Below are 15,485 nucleotides of genomic sequence, written 5' to 3' on the forward strand. Positions count from 1 at the left end.
TGTGTTATAATAATTTCCAAACAGTCAATTTACAGGTCTGTTTTCAAATTTAACTACGTATATTGCAAGTTGTTTTACGTGTAGTAAAAAGCAAAAACGACTTACTTTGCTTAGATAAGAGTACTTGGTTGTTTTCCACGAGGCTCCTGTTTGATTTATGTCAGACCTGTTGACTGCGACTGCCCACTGCTTTCGTCTTTCTTCATTGTTTGGAAATGCTGACGTGCGAAATCCACCTCCGCCTCTGTTGGAACAACCAAATGCAGCACAACCGGGCACCGTTTACGAACGTCTCCAGAACGAATTGCAGATGTCAAAAACAATATTGTACAATTACTAACGTGTTTACTTCAAACATGTAGGCCTACCGAGTTCATCACAAAACGCTTCACTACTTCTTCTCGTATTTAAGATCGCAAACGCTAATTACGTACTAAAAACGATATATGTAGCGTTGGCACAAGAGCCAACGCCGTGTTACTAGAGCAGGCCGAAATGCACGCGTTTTAGCTCACGCAGCCTGGCGTGAGGAGGGAAGAACTATACTGACGTGAGGTCTGGAACATGACAAGGAATTAGAATTCAGAAAGCGGACGTAATTAGTTTGATACTTAACTTTAATCCATTAATGATCAACGTCGCTCTTGACGGTACATGATTTACAATATTATCTGTTCAGAAGACATAGTAACTGAATATGGCACCTTGCTAGGCCGTAGCAAATGACGTAGCTGAAGGCTATGCTAAACTGTCGTCTCTGCAAATGAGAGCCTATGTAGTCAGTGAACCATCGCTAGCAAAGTCGGCTGTACAACTGGGGCGAGTGCTAGGGAGGCTCTCTAGACTAGACCTGCCGTGTGGTGGCGCTCGGTCTGCAATCACTGATAGTGGCGACACGCGGGTCCGACGTATACTAACGGACCGCGGCCGATTTAAAGGCTACCACCTAGCAAGTGTGGTGTCTGGCGGTGACACCACAATATACAACTAAATCGAACATGCATGCACAACGCATAACAAGTCTCTCAATAATTCAAAAACCTTTTAATCGTTTCCAAAAGTTCTCTGAACTTCAATTCAACTCAAAAGCACGGCGAACATAGGAAGCGCGAGAGACGTTTGGCGCCATTTTTCTGCCAAAGCTAATCAACCAATCACGGGCAACTTCACCTATCGCCTCTCTCTCTATATACAGGCTCTCTAAATTCCAGCTTTGGTGTCACCCTCTGGCGGGAAAGGGGAAAGGTAGCGTGTTCGCGTGCATTTAAGGGGTGCTATGAGCTCGCTAAGTGGGCGAGTCTGGTCAGTTGGTCAGCCGGGTCAGTGTGGGGCAGTCAGTGGCTGTCTATCGTCCGGAGTGCTAGTATGTGTTAGGCCGCCAGTCCGCTCGAGTTTGTTCAGGCAATGGTCGTTGGCTGTCGGATCGATCGGTTGGTCGGTCGCGCACTGGGACTCAAGATGACTTGTCCGTCTTGAGCATCGGCGCATGTGAGGTCGCCACGTCAGTCCAGTGGGCCGCGCCGTATAGCGAGGGGTAGTGGCTTCTCGGCCGACACGAGAGCAACAGGAGTCAACCCACGACATCGGTCTGGCCGGTGCGAACTGCGACGTCGTGAGACGGGAGATCGGCGCGCCTTCCTGCGTCCGTTGAAGCGGCTGGCAGCGGACGGTTCGGGAGAGCGTTTAGGGGGTGCTGCACCAGGTCTTCGCCAGAAATCACAGTTATTAGAAGTCAAGTGATTGGTGATATGTTGCTTCATTTACTTCTTAAATTCTACTTGTTTTCTCGGTCAGTCCCTCGTCCCCAGCTTGCTAGTTTGTATCTCGTCCGCTTTTGTTAGGCAGTTACTGTCTGTCTGTCTTTGTGCCGTACGTTAATAGCTGCCCCTGTCATGTTTGTCGCATTCGGTGTTAACGAATTTATTGCTTGAAGCGTAACGGCCGAATTCCTGAAATATGTTTTCATCTTCCCTATCATCTTGAGAGGCCGTATATGTGTAATCTAGAGCATGTTTGTATATTTTATGTAAGACTACATTTCATGGGTTTTTATTTAAATGGTCAATTTAGTATATAAAGTTGCCACCCTTCCACCGTAAGAGTTTTTTTTTAAATCAAGTTGCACCTTCGGTGGCAAGTTAGTTTTTTTTTTATGTTAGTGTTTTGTACCAATTACATCCGTCCTACAGGGTGTATAGTTTATGAGCTTGTGTGAGTTGTTAAAATTTTTAGTTTAAAGTAATCTGGTGTGTTGCAGATTTGCACTAGTGTAGTCTTTCAGAGGTTGTTGTAAGCGGTTGTGACTACGGCCGTGTCAAAAGGCAGCGGCAAGGTTCTCAGCCCGAAAGCTCATACTGTCACTATTTGTCTTTCTGCCTCTGAGTAAAATTGTAACTTGATATTTTGAGGCTGCTTTCTGATAATAATTTTAAATCTGTTTTTTTTAAAGGGCTTTTAGGAATAAAATTTCCATTTGTTGTAAGAAATTTAATTTGTTTTCATCAGTTACCCTCTGGCAACTACTTCCACACTCACTTAGTGTGATTAAATGTGTTAATGTTCTTGATGAATCGCTAGAAAATAAAGTAACTTCTTAAGAAAAGATTTTGAAAATAGATTCACGGTTCACTAACGTATTAGAGATTTTCGACAAAGCACACACTCCGACCCGAGTCGAACGTTCACACCGTAAACCTGAACAGCAGTGTAGTTTCTCACAGGTGGCTTCTAATCAAACTGCGCGCCCGCGGAGTACCGTCTCAGTGGTGCAACTACGTTCGTGATTTCCTGTCAGGAAGGTGAGAGTTCGTAGTAACTGACGAAAAGTGATCGACCGAAACGGTAGTGGTATCTCGCGTCACCGAACCAAGTGTCATACGCCCTCTAGATAATTCATTTACGAGGCAATCTGAAGAGTCATTTGCAGACGATGATATCTTGTTTACCGTCTCGTCAAGTCAACGGATGACCAAAACTATCTGCAAAATCATTTAGACAAGATATCTGTATGGTGCAAAAAGTGGCAACTGTCTCTAAACAATCAAAAGTGTGAGCTCATCCACATGTATACTAAATCTAGTCCGTTAAATTTCCGTTACACTATATATCACACAAATCTAAAAGCTGTGAATTCGGCCAAATGGCTAGGAATTACAATTAGGAACAACTTAAATTGGAGCGATCACACAGACAACGTTGACGGGAAGCAAACCGAGTACTGCGTTTTCTTGGCAGAAAACTTACAAGACCCAAGGCTCCTACTAAAGACACTGCATACACTACGCTAGTTCGTCCTATTCTGGAGTATTGCTCCGATCTGTGGGACCAGCATCAGATAGGACTGACAGACGCCATCCAAAAAGTTACAAGAAGGGCAGCTCGTTTTGTCCGATCGCGAAATAGGGGAGAGAGTGCCACACATATGGTACGAGAACTGGAACGGCAGTCATTCAAACAAAAAGTTTTTTCCATTGCGGCAGGATATTCCTATGAAATTTCAGTCCTCATGTGCAACTGCGAAAATATTTTCTTGGCGCCGATCTACGTAAGAAAAAATGTATTCGTTTTCCCCACACACTATTCGAGAGTGAAATGGTACAGAAATAGTTAGATGGTAGTTCGATGAAACCTCTGTCACGCATTTAATTGTGAACTGCACAGTAATTGTGTAGCTATAGACGTAGATGTTGAGTCACTCTCTTGTCCCCTGCGGCTACCCCTACCGGACACAGATCCCCCCCGTCACCTTTGTATTCCGGGTTGCATGCCCTACAGGCGAAGCCGCGAGTTGCGCAAGCCTGGGTGTCTGCGTCACCCACACAGACTACTTTGCGACAACCACCACGCACCCCGACCAGACACTAGGATGACATCGTCCGACCAGGAGACCCAACTGGGTCATCTCTGACAATGGCAGCCCAGTGTAGCAATCCACGCGGTGTCCGAGCACTGCAGAGCCATTTGGAGTTCTATTCTGGATCGAGTTGGAAGGTACCAGCAAGCCCCGTAGGCCACTGAAAGACGCCATACCTGAACACGCTGTGTGAGTAAACAGACTTCTTATTAGGACCACCAGAGCCGTACTGCTCCATCACAAAAAAATGGTTCAAATGGCTCTGAGCACTATGCGACTTAACACTGAGGTCATCAGTCGCCTAGAACTTAGAACTAATTACACCTAACTAACCTAAGGACTTCACACACATCCATGCCCGAGGCAGGATTCGAACCTGCGACCGTAGCGGTCGCTCGGCTCCAGTCTGTAGCGCCTAGAACCGCACAGCCACTCCGGCCGGCGCTCCATCACAGATCCGGCCTTTTAGTCTCTGGAGAATATTTACCACTGGAAGTTCTGGTGTCCCAAAATGTTGGCACAGCAATTCAATGTTGCAGCCCGCTTAATGTATAATTTAGTTTACAGCATGGTTTAATGGGATAAGGTACCTGTAATTTGTGTTTGCATTTGTATTTGAGCTTATGCGGTTAGCTGTGAGTATGGGGCTATTACTTATGTTTCGCGTCGCTAGGTAATCGGAGAAAGGCGAGGTGCGGCGCTAATGATGAGTGTGTGTGTGTGTGTGTGTGTGTGTGTGTGTGTGTGTGAATTCCTATGCGACCAAACTGCTGAGGTCATCAGTCCGTACACTTACACACTACTTAAACAAACTTATGCTAAGAACAACACACACACACACACACACACACACACACACGAGTGCACACACCCCTGCCCGAGGGAGGACTCGAATCTCTGGGGGGAGGGACCGCGTGGCATGGCGCCTCTATCCACGCGTGGCTCGCTCGGGCAGGGCTTCGTCTTTCTGGCCGTCGATGTCGGCGTGTCGAGGGCCACCGCGACAGCGGGGGGCGTGGCCGCCGCTCTCCCCACAACTTAGAGAAGTCGTTATGGGTGGACCGTCATTTCGTCAAATGATAAATGAATCAGTTATTCCTTGTCAGCCCTTTATTGGAAACAGATCATATGTAAAATAAATACACTCCTGGAAATGGAGAAAAGAACACATTGACACCGGTATGTCAGACCCACCATACTTGCTCCGGACACTGCGAGAGGGCTGTACAAGCAATGATCACACGCACGGCACAGCGGACACACCAGGAACCGCGGTGTTGGCCGTCGAATGGCGCTAGCTGCGCAGCATTTGTGCACCGCCGCCGTCAGTGTCAGCCAGTTTGCCGTGGCATACGGAGCTCCATCGCAGTCTTTAACACTGGTAGCATGCCGCGACAGCGTGGACGTGAACCGTATGTGCAGTTGACGGACTTTGAGCGAGGGCGTATAGTGGGCATGCGGGAGGCCGGGTGGACGTACTGCCGAATTGCTCAACACGTGGGGCGTGAGGTCTCCACAGTACATCGATGTTGTCGCCAGTGGTCGGCAGAAGGTGCACGTGCCCGTCGACCTGGGACCGGACCGCAGCGACGAACGGATGCACGCCAAGACCGTAGGATCCTATGCAGTGCCGTAGGGGACCGCACCGCCACTTCCCAGCAAATTAGGGACACTGTTGCTCCTGGGGTATCGGCGAGGACCATTCGCAACCGTCTCCATGAAGCTGGGCTACGGTCCCGCATACCGTTAGGCCGTCTTCCGCTCACGCCCCAACATCGTGCAGCCCGCCTCCAGTGGTGTCGCGACAGGCGTGAATGGAGGGACGAATGGAGACGTGTCGTCTTCAGCGATGAGAGTCTCTTCTGCCTTGGTGCCAATGATGGTCGTATGCGTGTTTGGCGCCGTGCAGGTGAGCGCCACAATCAGGACTGCATACGACCGAGGCACACAGGGCCAACACCCGGCATCATGGTGTGGGGAGCGATCTCCTACACTGGCCGTACACCACTGGTGATCGTCGAGGGGACACTGAATAGTGCACGGTACATCCAAACCGTCATCGAACCCATCGTTCTAGCATTCCTAGACCGGCAAGGGAACTTGCTGTTCCAACAGGACAATGCACGTCCGCATGTATCCCGTGCCACCCAACGTGCTCTAGAAGGTGTAAGTCAACTACCCTGGCCAGCAAGATCTCCGGATCTGTCCCCCATTGAGCATGTTTGGGACTGGATGAAGCGTCGTCTCACGCGGTCTGCACGTCCAGCACGAACGCTGGTCCAACTGAGGCGCCAGGTGGAAATGGCATGGCAAGCCGTTCCACAGGACTACATCCAGCATCTCTACGATCGTCTCCATGGGAGAATAGCAGCCTGCATTGCTGCGAAAGGTGGATATACACTGTACTAGTGCCGACATTGTGCATGCTCTGTTGCCTGTGTCTATGTGCCTGTGGTTCTGTCAGTGTGATCATGTGATGTATCTGACCCCAGGAATGTGTCAATAAAGTTTCCCCTTCCTGGGACAATGAATTCACGGTGTTCTTATTTCAATTTCCAGGAGTGTAGTTTTGCGGAACATAGACGCCTTATTCTGACTGCAGTGTGGTGCAACATTAGAGTCACTTAAAGTGACTTGTTTCCAAGCCACTCAGGAACGTTGTTGATACGTTCTAATTTGTAACGCAGACTGAATGTGGTCGAGATGATTCTTTTCAGGAAAAGAGTGACTGCAGTTGTCTTTATTAATTGCAATAACAAGAAAACTATGTCGAAGAAGTTTATGGCTATTTTTTGGAGTTTCTGTATTTTATATGTATTCTCCGTGGCAACGTGGCACTTCTGTAGGTGGAGAGACTCACCGCTGATTTCATTACGAAGTTTTGGTTTGTCCTGATGCCCTCCCTGGATGTTCGCTAAAGTTTTCCTTCTTCTAGTGCTGAAATTGTCGAGCCTTGTAACTATTAAAAGTAAAAATACTTATTTGAAACTGAACTGCTATTCTTTCTAAGTCGAGTATGTGTCTTGTTGTCGTGAATAATACGAGTGGTGTAATTACAGAAACGCTAGCTGATAAACGAATCGTCAAAACTGAAATTATATAACTGTATTCCTTACTAACTTTGCCAAAGTAATTAAAAAACCGGAACTCTAAACTAAACAAGCTATCCCGTGAAACAGTGACGTGCAGTAGAGTGAGCAGTGCTACACTCTGTGACGTCACGATACGTGACTTGCAATTCCAGCACACAAAGCTAACGGCAAAAAATGCTCCATAAAATTACTGAGAAAGTTTTGAAAGAATAAATACTCAAAATGTTTCTGCGAAAATGCCCTGACAATTTACGTACACAGTCTGGCTGAATAAAAGTCCAATTCTGAATAGCACAGAGGCAAATGTAACGCTGCACCGTGAGAAACTGCCTAGATATCAAATGGAATCTGAAATAAATTTTACCAACACTGACCCTGAAAATGAACTTTGAGAAACAAGGCTACCTGTAAATGATCTTATTCTCTTGACTGTAATGTAACCGGCCTTAAAAACTTTTTCATCTGCCTTACGTGTGGCAACGGAAACTCAGTACTGCTCGAAATGATTGACCTAAGATATACAGCTCAGCAGCAGCCTAGTAGCTAAACAGGAGGGAGAGACTTGGGCAACGAAGTACAAGGACGCGCAGCTATCCTAAACAGATCATCCTTTCCTTTTACTCTGTGCAGCTGTTTTCCGCTCCGTGCAACGCTGCGACACACGTAATCAGAAACTGAAATTCTTTCGTGCGCAGACGATGGTGGAATTTGACATTTTGAATGATTTACAATGACTGATCTTTAAAACACTGAAAGTCACGTGTCTGACCATTGCAGTCGTCATTACAAAAATTATATTGTGTAAGAAATATTTCTCTGCCATTAAATTTATTACTAGAAATTGTAAAGGAGTGGTAAAAATCTATAACATCTGAGTGCAAGTCATGTGATTTACTTATCCTCGTCTGAACAATGAACTAAATCACCCAAAAAAATAATGAAATATTTCAATAAAACTTTCTGTCTTTGAAACACAGCCGGCCGCAGTGACCGAGCGGTTCTAGGCGCTTCAGTCTGGAACCGTGCGACCGCTACGGTCGTAGGATCATGCCCAGGGCATGGATGTGTGTGATGTCCTTAGGTTAGTTAGGTTTAAGTAGTTCTAAGTTCTAGGGGACTGATGACCTCAGATGTTAAGTCCTACAGTGCTCAGATCCATTTGAATCATTTTTTATTCTTTTGAAACACATGACAATGACGCCCAAACAGGTAAAGCAGCGACCCTTTACAACGACAGTCTTCCGCAAGCCATTTACATCCTCTCAGTAGCGCAGCCAACACTCGAATCCCTCATTAGCTTAACTAAGAACCCTTACTGTCACAATAATGCTATCAGAAACTCAGAACATCCCTGCCGTAACATTTCGCCTATCGAAAACTACTGTTTGAAAAGTGTGTAACGTACAAATATGGAATATGAGACATTCAATGAAAATATAAAACTGACGTCACTTTCCTTGAACACCAAATATAAAGTAGAAACCGTACAATTCTTCGCCGGACTTAATTAACAACCAAGGCAAAGACTGAAGTCCGAAAGCCCTCGTAATAGCCGTAATTTCTGTGATTTTCCCGTGACGGTCATTTCACTCTCATATGTGGCAGGAAGCCGGCAAGCTGCAAACTCGTAATTCCAACAGTAAACGGCTAAGTGCTTCACTAGGACTTACTTTCAACGTCTGCCACTCACATTAGACGGCCATCTCCATTATGACGTCACTGGTAATAAACCAACCCATCGCCAGAGTGCTGAAACATGGCCGTTCTTCAGGTTATCTCGCACCTCTGCCGAGGTGGGGGAGCACCTTGCTACCGTATTGGTCAGCCACATTTCAGGCGGTCAGAGCTCAGGTAAATTTCATCTCTGTGGTTCCACCAAAGGTGACCAAAGGACCGTGTCAAAGATGGTCATATATTGCACATTCACTATCTGCGGTTAGCAGACGACCATACATTCATTCATTTCGCAGATCTCACCAAATTGGATGTAGGGATTTATTTTGTGGGATTGCACATGTGAACAATTAAATAAATAAATTGTCATTCTTTCCTACACTGGTATCCGGCTTCGGTGTGTTAAGTGAAACTGAGTTACTATTGCAAAAAATATGTTGTTGTGACAAGAATAACGAAGAATGTTGTACCTGTTTTCAATGTCGGGCGGTACTGTACCCTTTCAAACCCTCTAATTTTCCAGCGAGATCCTGCGTCGGCTCTGTGAGTAACAAGTGAGTGAGTGTCGCAGCCTGCTAATTGGCTCCTCCTGCCCGCAGGCGGTCGGCCGGTATGGCGGCACCTGCGGCGGCGGGGGCGGCGGAGGCGGCGGGGGCGGCGGGGGCGGCCCCCTGCAGAAGCTGCGCCTGCGGCGCGGCCGGCTTTGCGCCGTGCTGTCGCTCGTCTGCGTCTACCTGGCCGGCGTGCTGCTGCTCTCCTCCGTCTCCATCGACCCCCACTACTACTCCAACGTGAGTACGCCGCCGCCATTACCCTGCGTGGTGTAGGGCAGTGTCTCGGACTATCAGCAACTCCGAGGGCGAGCTCTCTGTTCTGCATTCATACTGGATTCCCTGAATCACTCCAGGCGAATGCCGAGGTAGTTGCTGCCCTCATGCAGCTCTAAAACGACGATCCTAATGCATAAGCGGCAGCAGTCTCACATGATAATGGTGTGGGGTTTCTAATTCGGTAAACTACTCGCCCAAACTCGGCCTACATCTCTCAACGTACAGGAGTGTATTATCCATACATTGCACATAAGACATTCACTACACGACATGCTGTTTTGTAACTATACAAATGTCTGAACAAATGAAGGTGTTTCTATAGTAAGTATTCAGGGTGCAGGACAAGTAATACGGGAGCAGCTTAAGAGTGCTGCAATGTTTCTACTTCACTAAAACAGAGACAGAAAAGATATAAAAAAACAGTAGAGCTAACCTCAATAATGAACAAGATTCTCATTAAAGTATGCTTTGTCACACAGAAACGAGGCACTCCTTGTTTTGCAACTGAATGTTTTATTTGTTTGTGCCAAATATGTTTCGACCGTTCATGCTAGTCGTCTTCAGTAGTTTATAATACACAGAAAAATATTTAAATATACAAATTTTGATATGAGGTCTCTAAGCAGGTCACTTGTGTTTTTTACTTACACTCATTTTATGCTGTGTTTATGCATCCATTTGTCTTTCTCTTTGTACTACATCCACACAGCACAAAACAAATACCACAGAAGAAAAGAAACAAAAAACTGTGACAGAAGAGAAATATAAAAACTCTAAATATATTGGCATCACTGCAAGAAATGTTTAACGACAGGTACAAAGAACGTAGGTCACTGAAGTGTGGACGTACGAACTCCATATACGCTGAACATTTACTAAAAAAAAATCGCCACGCACTTCGAGCGAAACAGTTACACCAGTCTTATATCAAAACAAAAGAAAGGGAATCGTCTCTCTACAGGAAGAATACTTTACATAAAAAAAATGAAAAATATGCTCAATGGCCAAAAGAGCGGTAATAGAAGAACAATATTCAAAATTCACAGTTTACCATAGTAAAAGACACGCCCCAGCAGCCATCCTCCGTGCATCTGCACTCCAACACCTCACTCCACCCTCACCCTCTACAGACCCCACGATCCCTCACTCAGCCCTAAAACGTCTGACAAAGAACATGTACAGTGTGCTGCGCTACAAGTTATGTGCAAAGCAATGTTTAAATGTGACATACCAACTGCAAGAAACCTGTACTATGTGCATTTAGCAAATGGTTAAAAATGGGTCTGAGCACTATGGGACTGTAAAAACTGAGGCCATCAGTCCCCTAGGACTTACAACTACTTAAACCTAACTAACCTAAGTAAATCACACACATCCATGCGCGAGGCAGGATTCGAACCTGCGACCGTAGCGGTCGCGAGGTTCCAGACTGAAGCGTCTAGAACCGCTCGGCCACCTACGGCCGGCATGTTTTCTTCACCGAGATGTGTCGCATATGTCTTCAACGAGACAATCGTTGGAGACGTGTTGGGAGGCAACCCGGTCAGGCTGAACGCCTTAGACACACTGTCCAGCGATTGCAGCAAGGTGGAGGTTCCCTGCTGTTTTGGGATGGCATTATGTTCGGCCGACGTACGCCGCTGGTGGTCATGAAAGGCGCCGTAACGGCTGTAAGATAGGTGAATACAATCCTCCGACCGACAGTGCAACCAAATCAGCAGCGAGACATTCGTCTTCATGGACGAAAATTCCCGCCCCAATCGTGCACATCTTCTCAATGACTTCCTTGACGATAACGACATCACTCGACTAGAGTGGCCAGCATGTTCTCTAGACATGAACTCTATCGAAAATGCCTGGGATGGATTGAAAAGTGCTGTTTATGGACGACGTGACCCACCAACCACTCTGAATCGCCGTTGAGAAGTGGGACAATCAGTGGGTTGATAAATTTGTGGATACTACGACGAATACAGGTATGCATCAGTGCAAGAGGACGTGCTACTGGGTATTAGAGGTACCGGTGTGTACAGCATTCTGGAGAACGACCTCTGAAGGTCTCGCTGTATGCTGGTAAAGCATGCAATGTGTAGTTTTCATGAGCAATAAAAAGGGCGGAAATGATGTTTATGTTGATCTCTATTCCAATTTTCTGTAGAGGTTCCGGAACGCTCGGAACCGAGGTGATTGAAAACTTATTTTGATGTGTGTATTTGTAAATAGAAATAGCTAGATTCAAATGAGCTGTCAAGAAGCAGTATAATTCTCATATTAAAACATGTATAATTAAACAATTTTCTTCTTATTATGCAATACTGAAGATTCTTAGTATGAATAAATGTTTGGTATACACAAATAAATTCAGTTGTTAAAGGCAGAATTTTTCCTATCTGTATGAAAGCATAATGGAAGTAATAACTGAGCAGAAATGGTTGTTAATAATTAACAACACAAAAAAATCATAGTTTATTAATCAAACAAAGGAACGAGCTGACTGTGTATGTCGACCATTTCAACATAATCAGGGCAATGAGTATGAACTACCACTTCCTTTGAGATTTTTAGATTTCTAGGAACATTTTAAGTCAGTTTCATTATAATCTTTACTTACAGTCCGTGACAAATGAAGCATCAGTTCACTTTACTGAATAATATCTATAGCAATGATAAAGGTTTGTGCTCTTTCCTACTGTGTTTATTAAGCATTTATAAATTCTGTTGTGTATGAACATCAGAATTAACGTATCACTATGGGTGCAAGCTGGAAGTAAACCAGAGAATAATTTAAAGTGATCAAGCATAACTGAATTTACAAACAGTTCGTACACTCTGTAGCAGTTCGTTTTGGTCTGTCAAAAACGTAGCTACATTTACGTTGAAAATTGACACATTGCAGTTAGTAAATTGCAGGTATGCCGACTGAGAATATCTTGTGACTAGGATAAGGATCTTGACTGAGTTCTCCGTGATTCACTGAGATTCCAGGCCGAAGTTGGCCCACACCACTGGGCACTGGCCAGTTGGCGTACAGAGGTGAGTGGTAGCAAGCACAACGGGCGCCGCGATCTCAGCGCCCTCCACTGAGGCACCAGCTGGCCGTCGGATCGATGGCAGTGGTGAGTACGGGGCTCCGACTGCGTCTCTGACCACTGCCCGGTCCTCAGCTTCAGCCGCCTCTCTAGGTCCGTCGCTTCCTTCTTGACGCTGTGTTCGGCCACGACTCTCCCGTTCCTGCCGCCATCGTTGGATAGCGGCATCGCTCCTATTCATATGTCGAGCGATTCCCCGACTACTCCACCCGGCTTCTTTGAGCGTAACTACACTCCCCCCCCCCCCCCCCCCACACACACACAAATGCTGACGTCCGTATATATTCTTCACGTGCCTGTCTGCGAGGCATAATTACTGTTGAGCTGAGCAAAAGAAATCAAATTCACAAAGACTGTATGCCGTGGTATCAACATGTTTACTATCCTTTCCGCGTACGCAGTGAAACTGCGCTGTAGCGCCATACAAGCCAAGTCGTCGCGTGGACGCCGAGCGGAGAGGGCCTCGCAGCGCAGCCGCCGACCGCCAGCAGCCGTAGCATTCATCCATCGGTTCAAAAATGGCTCTCAGCACTATGGGACTTAACTTCTGAGGTCATCAGTCCTCTAGAACTTAGAACTACTTAAACATAACTAACCTAAGGACGTGACACACATCCATGCCCGAGGCAGGATTCGAACCTGCGACCGTAGCGGTCGCGCGGTTCCAGACTGAAGCGCCTAGAACCGCTCGGCCACGCCGGCCGGGAAACTTTCATCCCCGAACACATTGTTCTTGATATCTTTCCGGGAAGTGAAATACCAACTTTCATAGATTTAGCTCTAAAAATGCTTTCAGAGTGAAATATTTTCATAAAACATTTCACCCCCTTAGGAGGTTGAATTTCCAATAACAGTGAAATGTGACCGTAGCGTCATCAATCGGTCGCAAAAGCTTACAATTTTCAGTTTTCCGCCACTACATGTACGAATATAAATTTGTGACCAATTTGCAGAATTCCTTCGTGGTTCGATTTCCGGCGGGGTCAGGGATTTTCTCTGCCTCGTGATGGCTGGGTGTTGTGTGACGTCCTTCGGTTGGTTAGGTTTAAGTAGTTCTAAGTTCTAGGGGACGACCATAGCTGTTAAGTCCCATAGTGCTCAGAGCCAGCCTCCGTGGTTTTCTTCCCTCCGACCTCTGAATTGACTTACTCAGCCAGTTATAGGGGGAAGTACAAACCAGCTCGGCATTTTTCACAGCAACGAACTTTACTAGAGATGAAAGAAATTTTAAGTGACAGATAAAAATCCTAGGACTGGCCAGGGATCAAACCGGAGACTTACGGATTTGCAGCCTGGCACTTTAACACTTACCCCTTGAGACACACAATATAAACGTACTTAATGCATACGTAGTGTCATAATCATCATCACACACTGCTGAGTGTTGTGACCCGCACGAAGCAAGCGTCTCCATCCTCGGCTGTTACCAACTTTTCTTAGGGCGTGCTGAAGAGACAGACTGGAGATCTTCTCGATTGTTTCATCCATCCACCTGCTCACTGATCTCCCCCTCGGTCTCATCCACTCGATCTTTGCCTCGATCTTTGCCTCCACGATTATTTTTTCTAGATTCTCTCGATCTCTTTTCACAATACGGACAAGGAAGTGTAGAAATTTTTAGTTGACGCAAGAAGAAAGGAGATACTGAGTTTCTCTGTAAGTAACACGTTAGTTCTTCTTTCGGGCCATTTTATGCGCAGCATCCTCCTCGAGGACCAGACCTCAAATTGGTCAATACGCTGCTTGTCGCTGGCCTTAAGGGTCCACATTTCGCAAAGAAGCCCGATCTCTGGGTAGTTCGTTATCACTCTGCTCCGTGAGACCTCGGTGAGCTGCTAAATAACTAGTCGCCGTCTTCATATCTCGTCTCCACAAACTCCCGAGTCACAGACGGCTGACTCGGGACAGATGAAAGAGTGCAAACATTCACTTCCTTTAATCCACCTGTGAGTTGTACCTGTGCTCCTCGATCAGTTTGGACTTGCTGAGATTGATGTGTAATGCAGTAACGTTCTTTAGGTTTTTTAGTAACTCAGCAAGTTCATCTTCGCTGCTGGCAAAAAGAAGGGTGACCTCAACAAATCGAGGTTGTCGGTATTTATTCCACCATTTGCGACGCCTTTAAGTCCAACCGTCAAAAGATTTCCTAATGACATGTTTGGTATAGATGTCGTACAGTTGGGGGGGACAGGACACAACACTGTCTGATGCCTTTGGGCAAGTCAGAGTTCCAGCACCTGTCTTCACAGCTACAAAGTGATTGTGTAGACGTGTCATCAGTGATATCAAGTGTGGTGGTACATGAACTCTACAAATAACTGCCTTGTAATACTGCAGTAATACAGCCATTCAGTGACAACCTCAACCATTAACTTTTCTGCGATGATCTCTCAGGTTTTCTTCCGTAATGGAAGATTAATGGTGTCCTTTCGGGTGATCGCCCGAGTTTTTCGTTCCGTTTCTCCAACAGCGTAGTTGTAGTTCAGGCAGCGAGTACGTGTAAGAGCAAAACTCTCTCCATCTGTTGGACACAGCTGGCTCAGTCTTCAAAATATCGTGCAGAAAAATGGAAACTACAACTGGGCGAATCACCCGAAACCACACCGTTGAATTTTCCATTAGCGTGCTCCATTCTTCGCTTGGCATGTCGGCTCTGTAGGCGTCAAGCAACGGTAGTCGAGGCAGTAACAGCAATTTTACTTTGGTCTTCGTAAGAGGTACATCTACACCTACATTTATACTCCGCAAGTCACCCAACGGTGTGTGTCGGAGGGCACTTTACCTGCCACTGTCATTACCTCCCTTTTCTGTTCCAGTCGCGTATGGTTCATGGGAAGAACGACTTCCGGGAAGCCTCCGTGCGCGCTCGAATCTCTCTAATTTTACATTAGTGATCTCCTCGGGAGGTATACGTAGGGGGAAGCAATACATTCGATACCTCATCCAG

The 15,485-nt window shown here is 46.2% G+C and overlaps 1 protein-coding gene across 1 annotated transcript in view; it reads left to right on the top strand.

Annotated features, from left to right (window-relative positions):
- The first annotated feature begins 8,139 nt into the window (after positions 1-8,139).
- Positions 8,140-15,485, top strand: part of LOC126203503 (WSCD family member AAEL009094-like) — a 90,675-nt gene continuing 83,329 nt past the window's right edge. The window contains exons 1-2 of the mRNA XM_049937829.1: positions 8,140-8,154; positions 9,219-9,410. Coding sequence (XP_049793786.1) covers positions 8,140-8,154; positions 9,219-9,410 — 207 coding nt within the window. The remainder of the gene's footprint in view (positions 8,155-9,218; positions 9,411-15,485) is intronic.

This window comes from Schistocerca nitens, chromosome 9, assembly GCF_023898315.1.
Source record: "Schistocerca nitens isolate TAMUIC-IGC-003100 chromosome 9, iqSchNite1.1, whole genome shotgun sequence".
In the NCBI taxonomy this organism is placed as follows: domain Eukaryota; kingdom Metazoa; phylum Arthropoda; class Insecta; order Orthoptera; family Acrididae; genus Schistocerca; species Schistocerca nitens.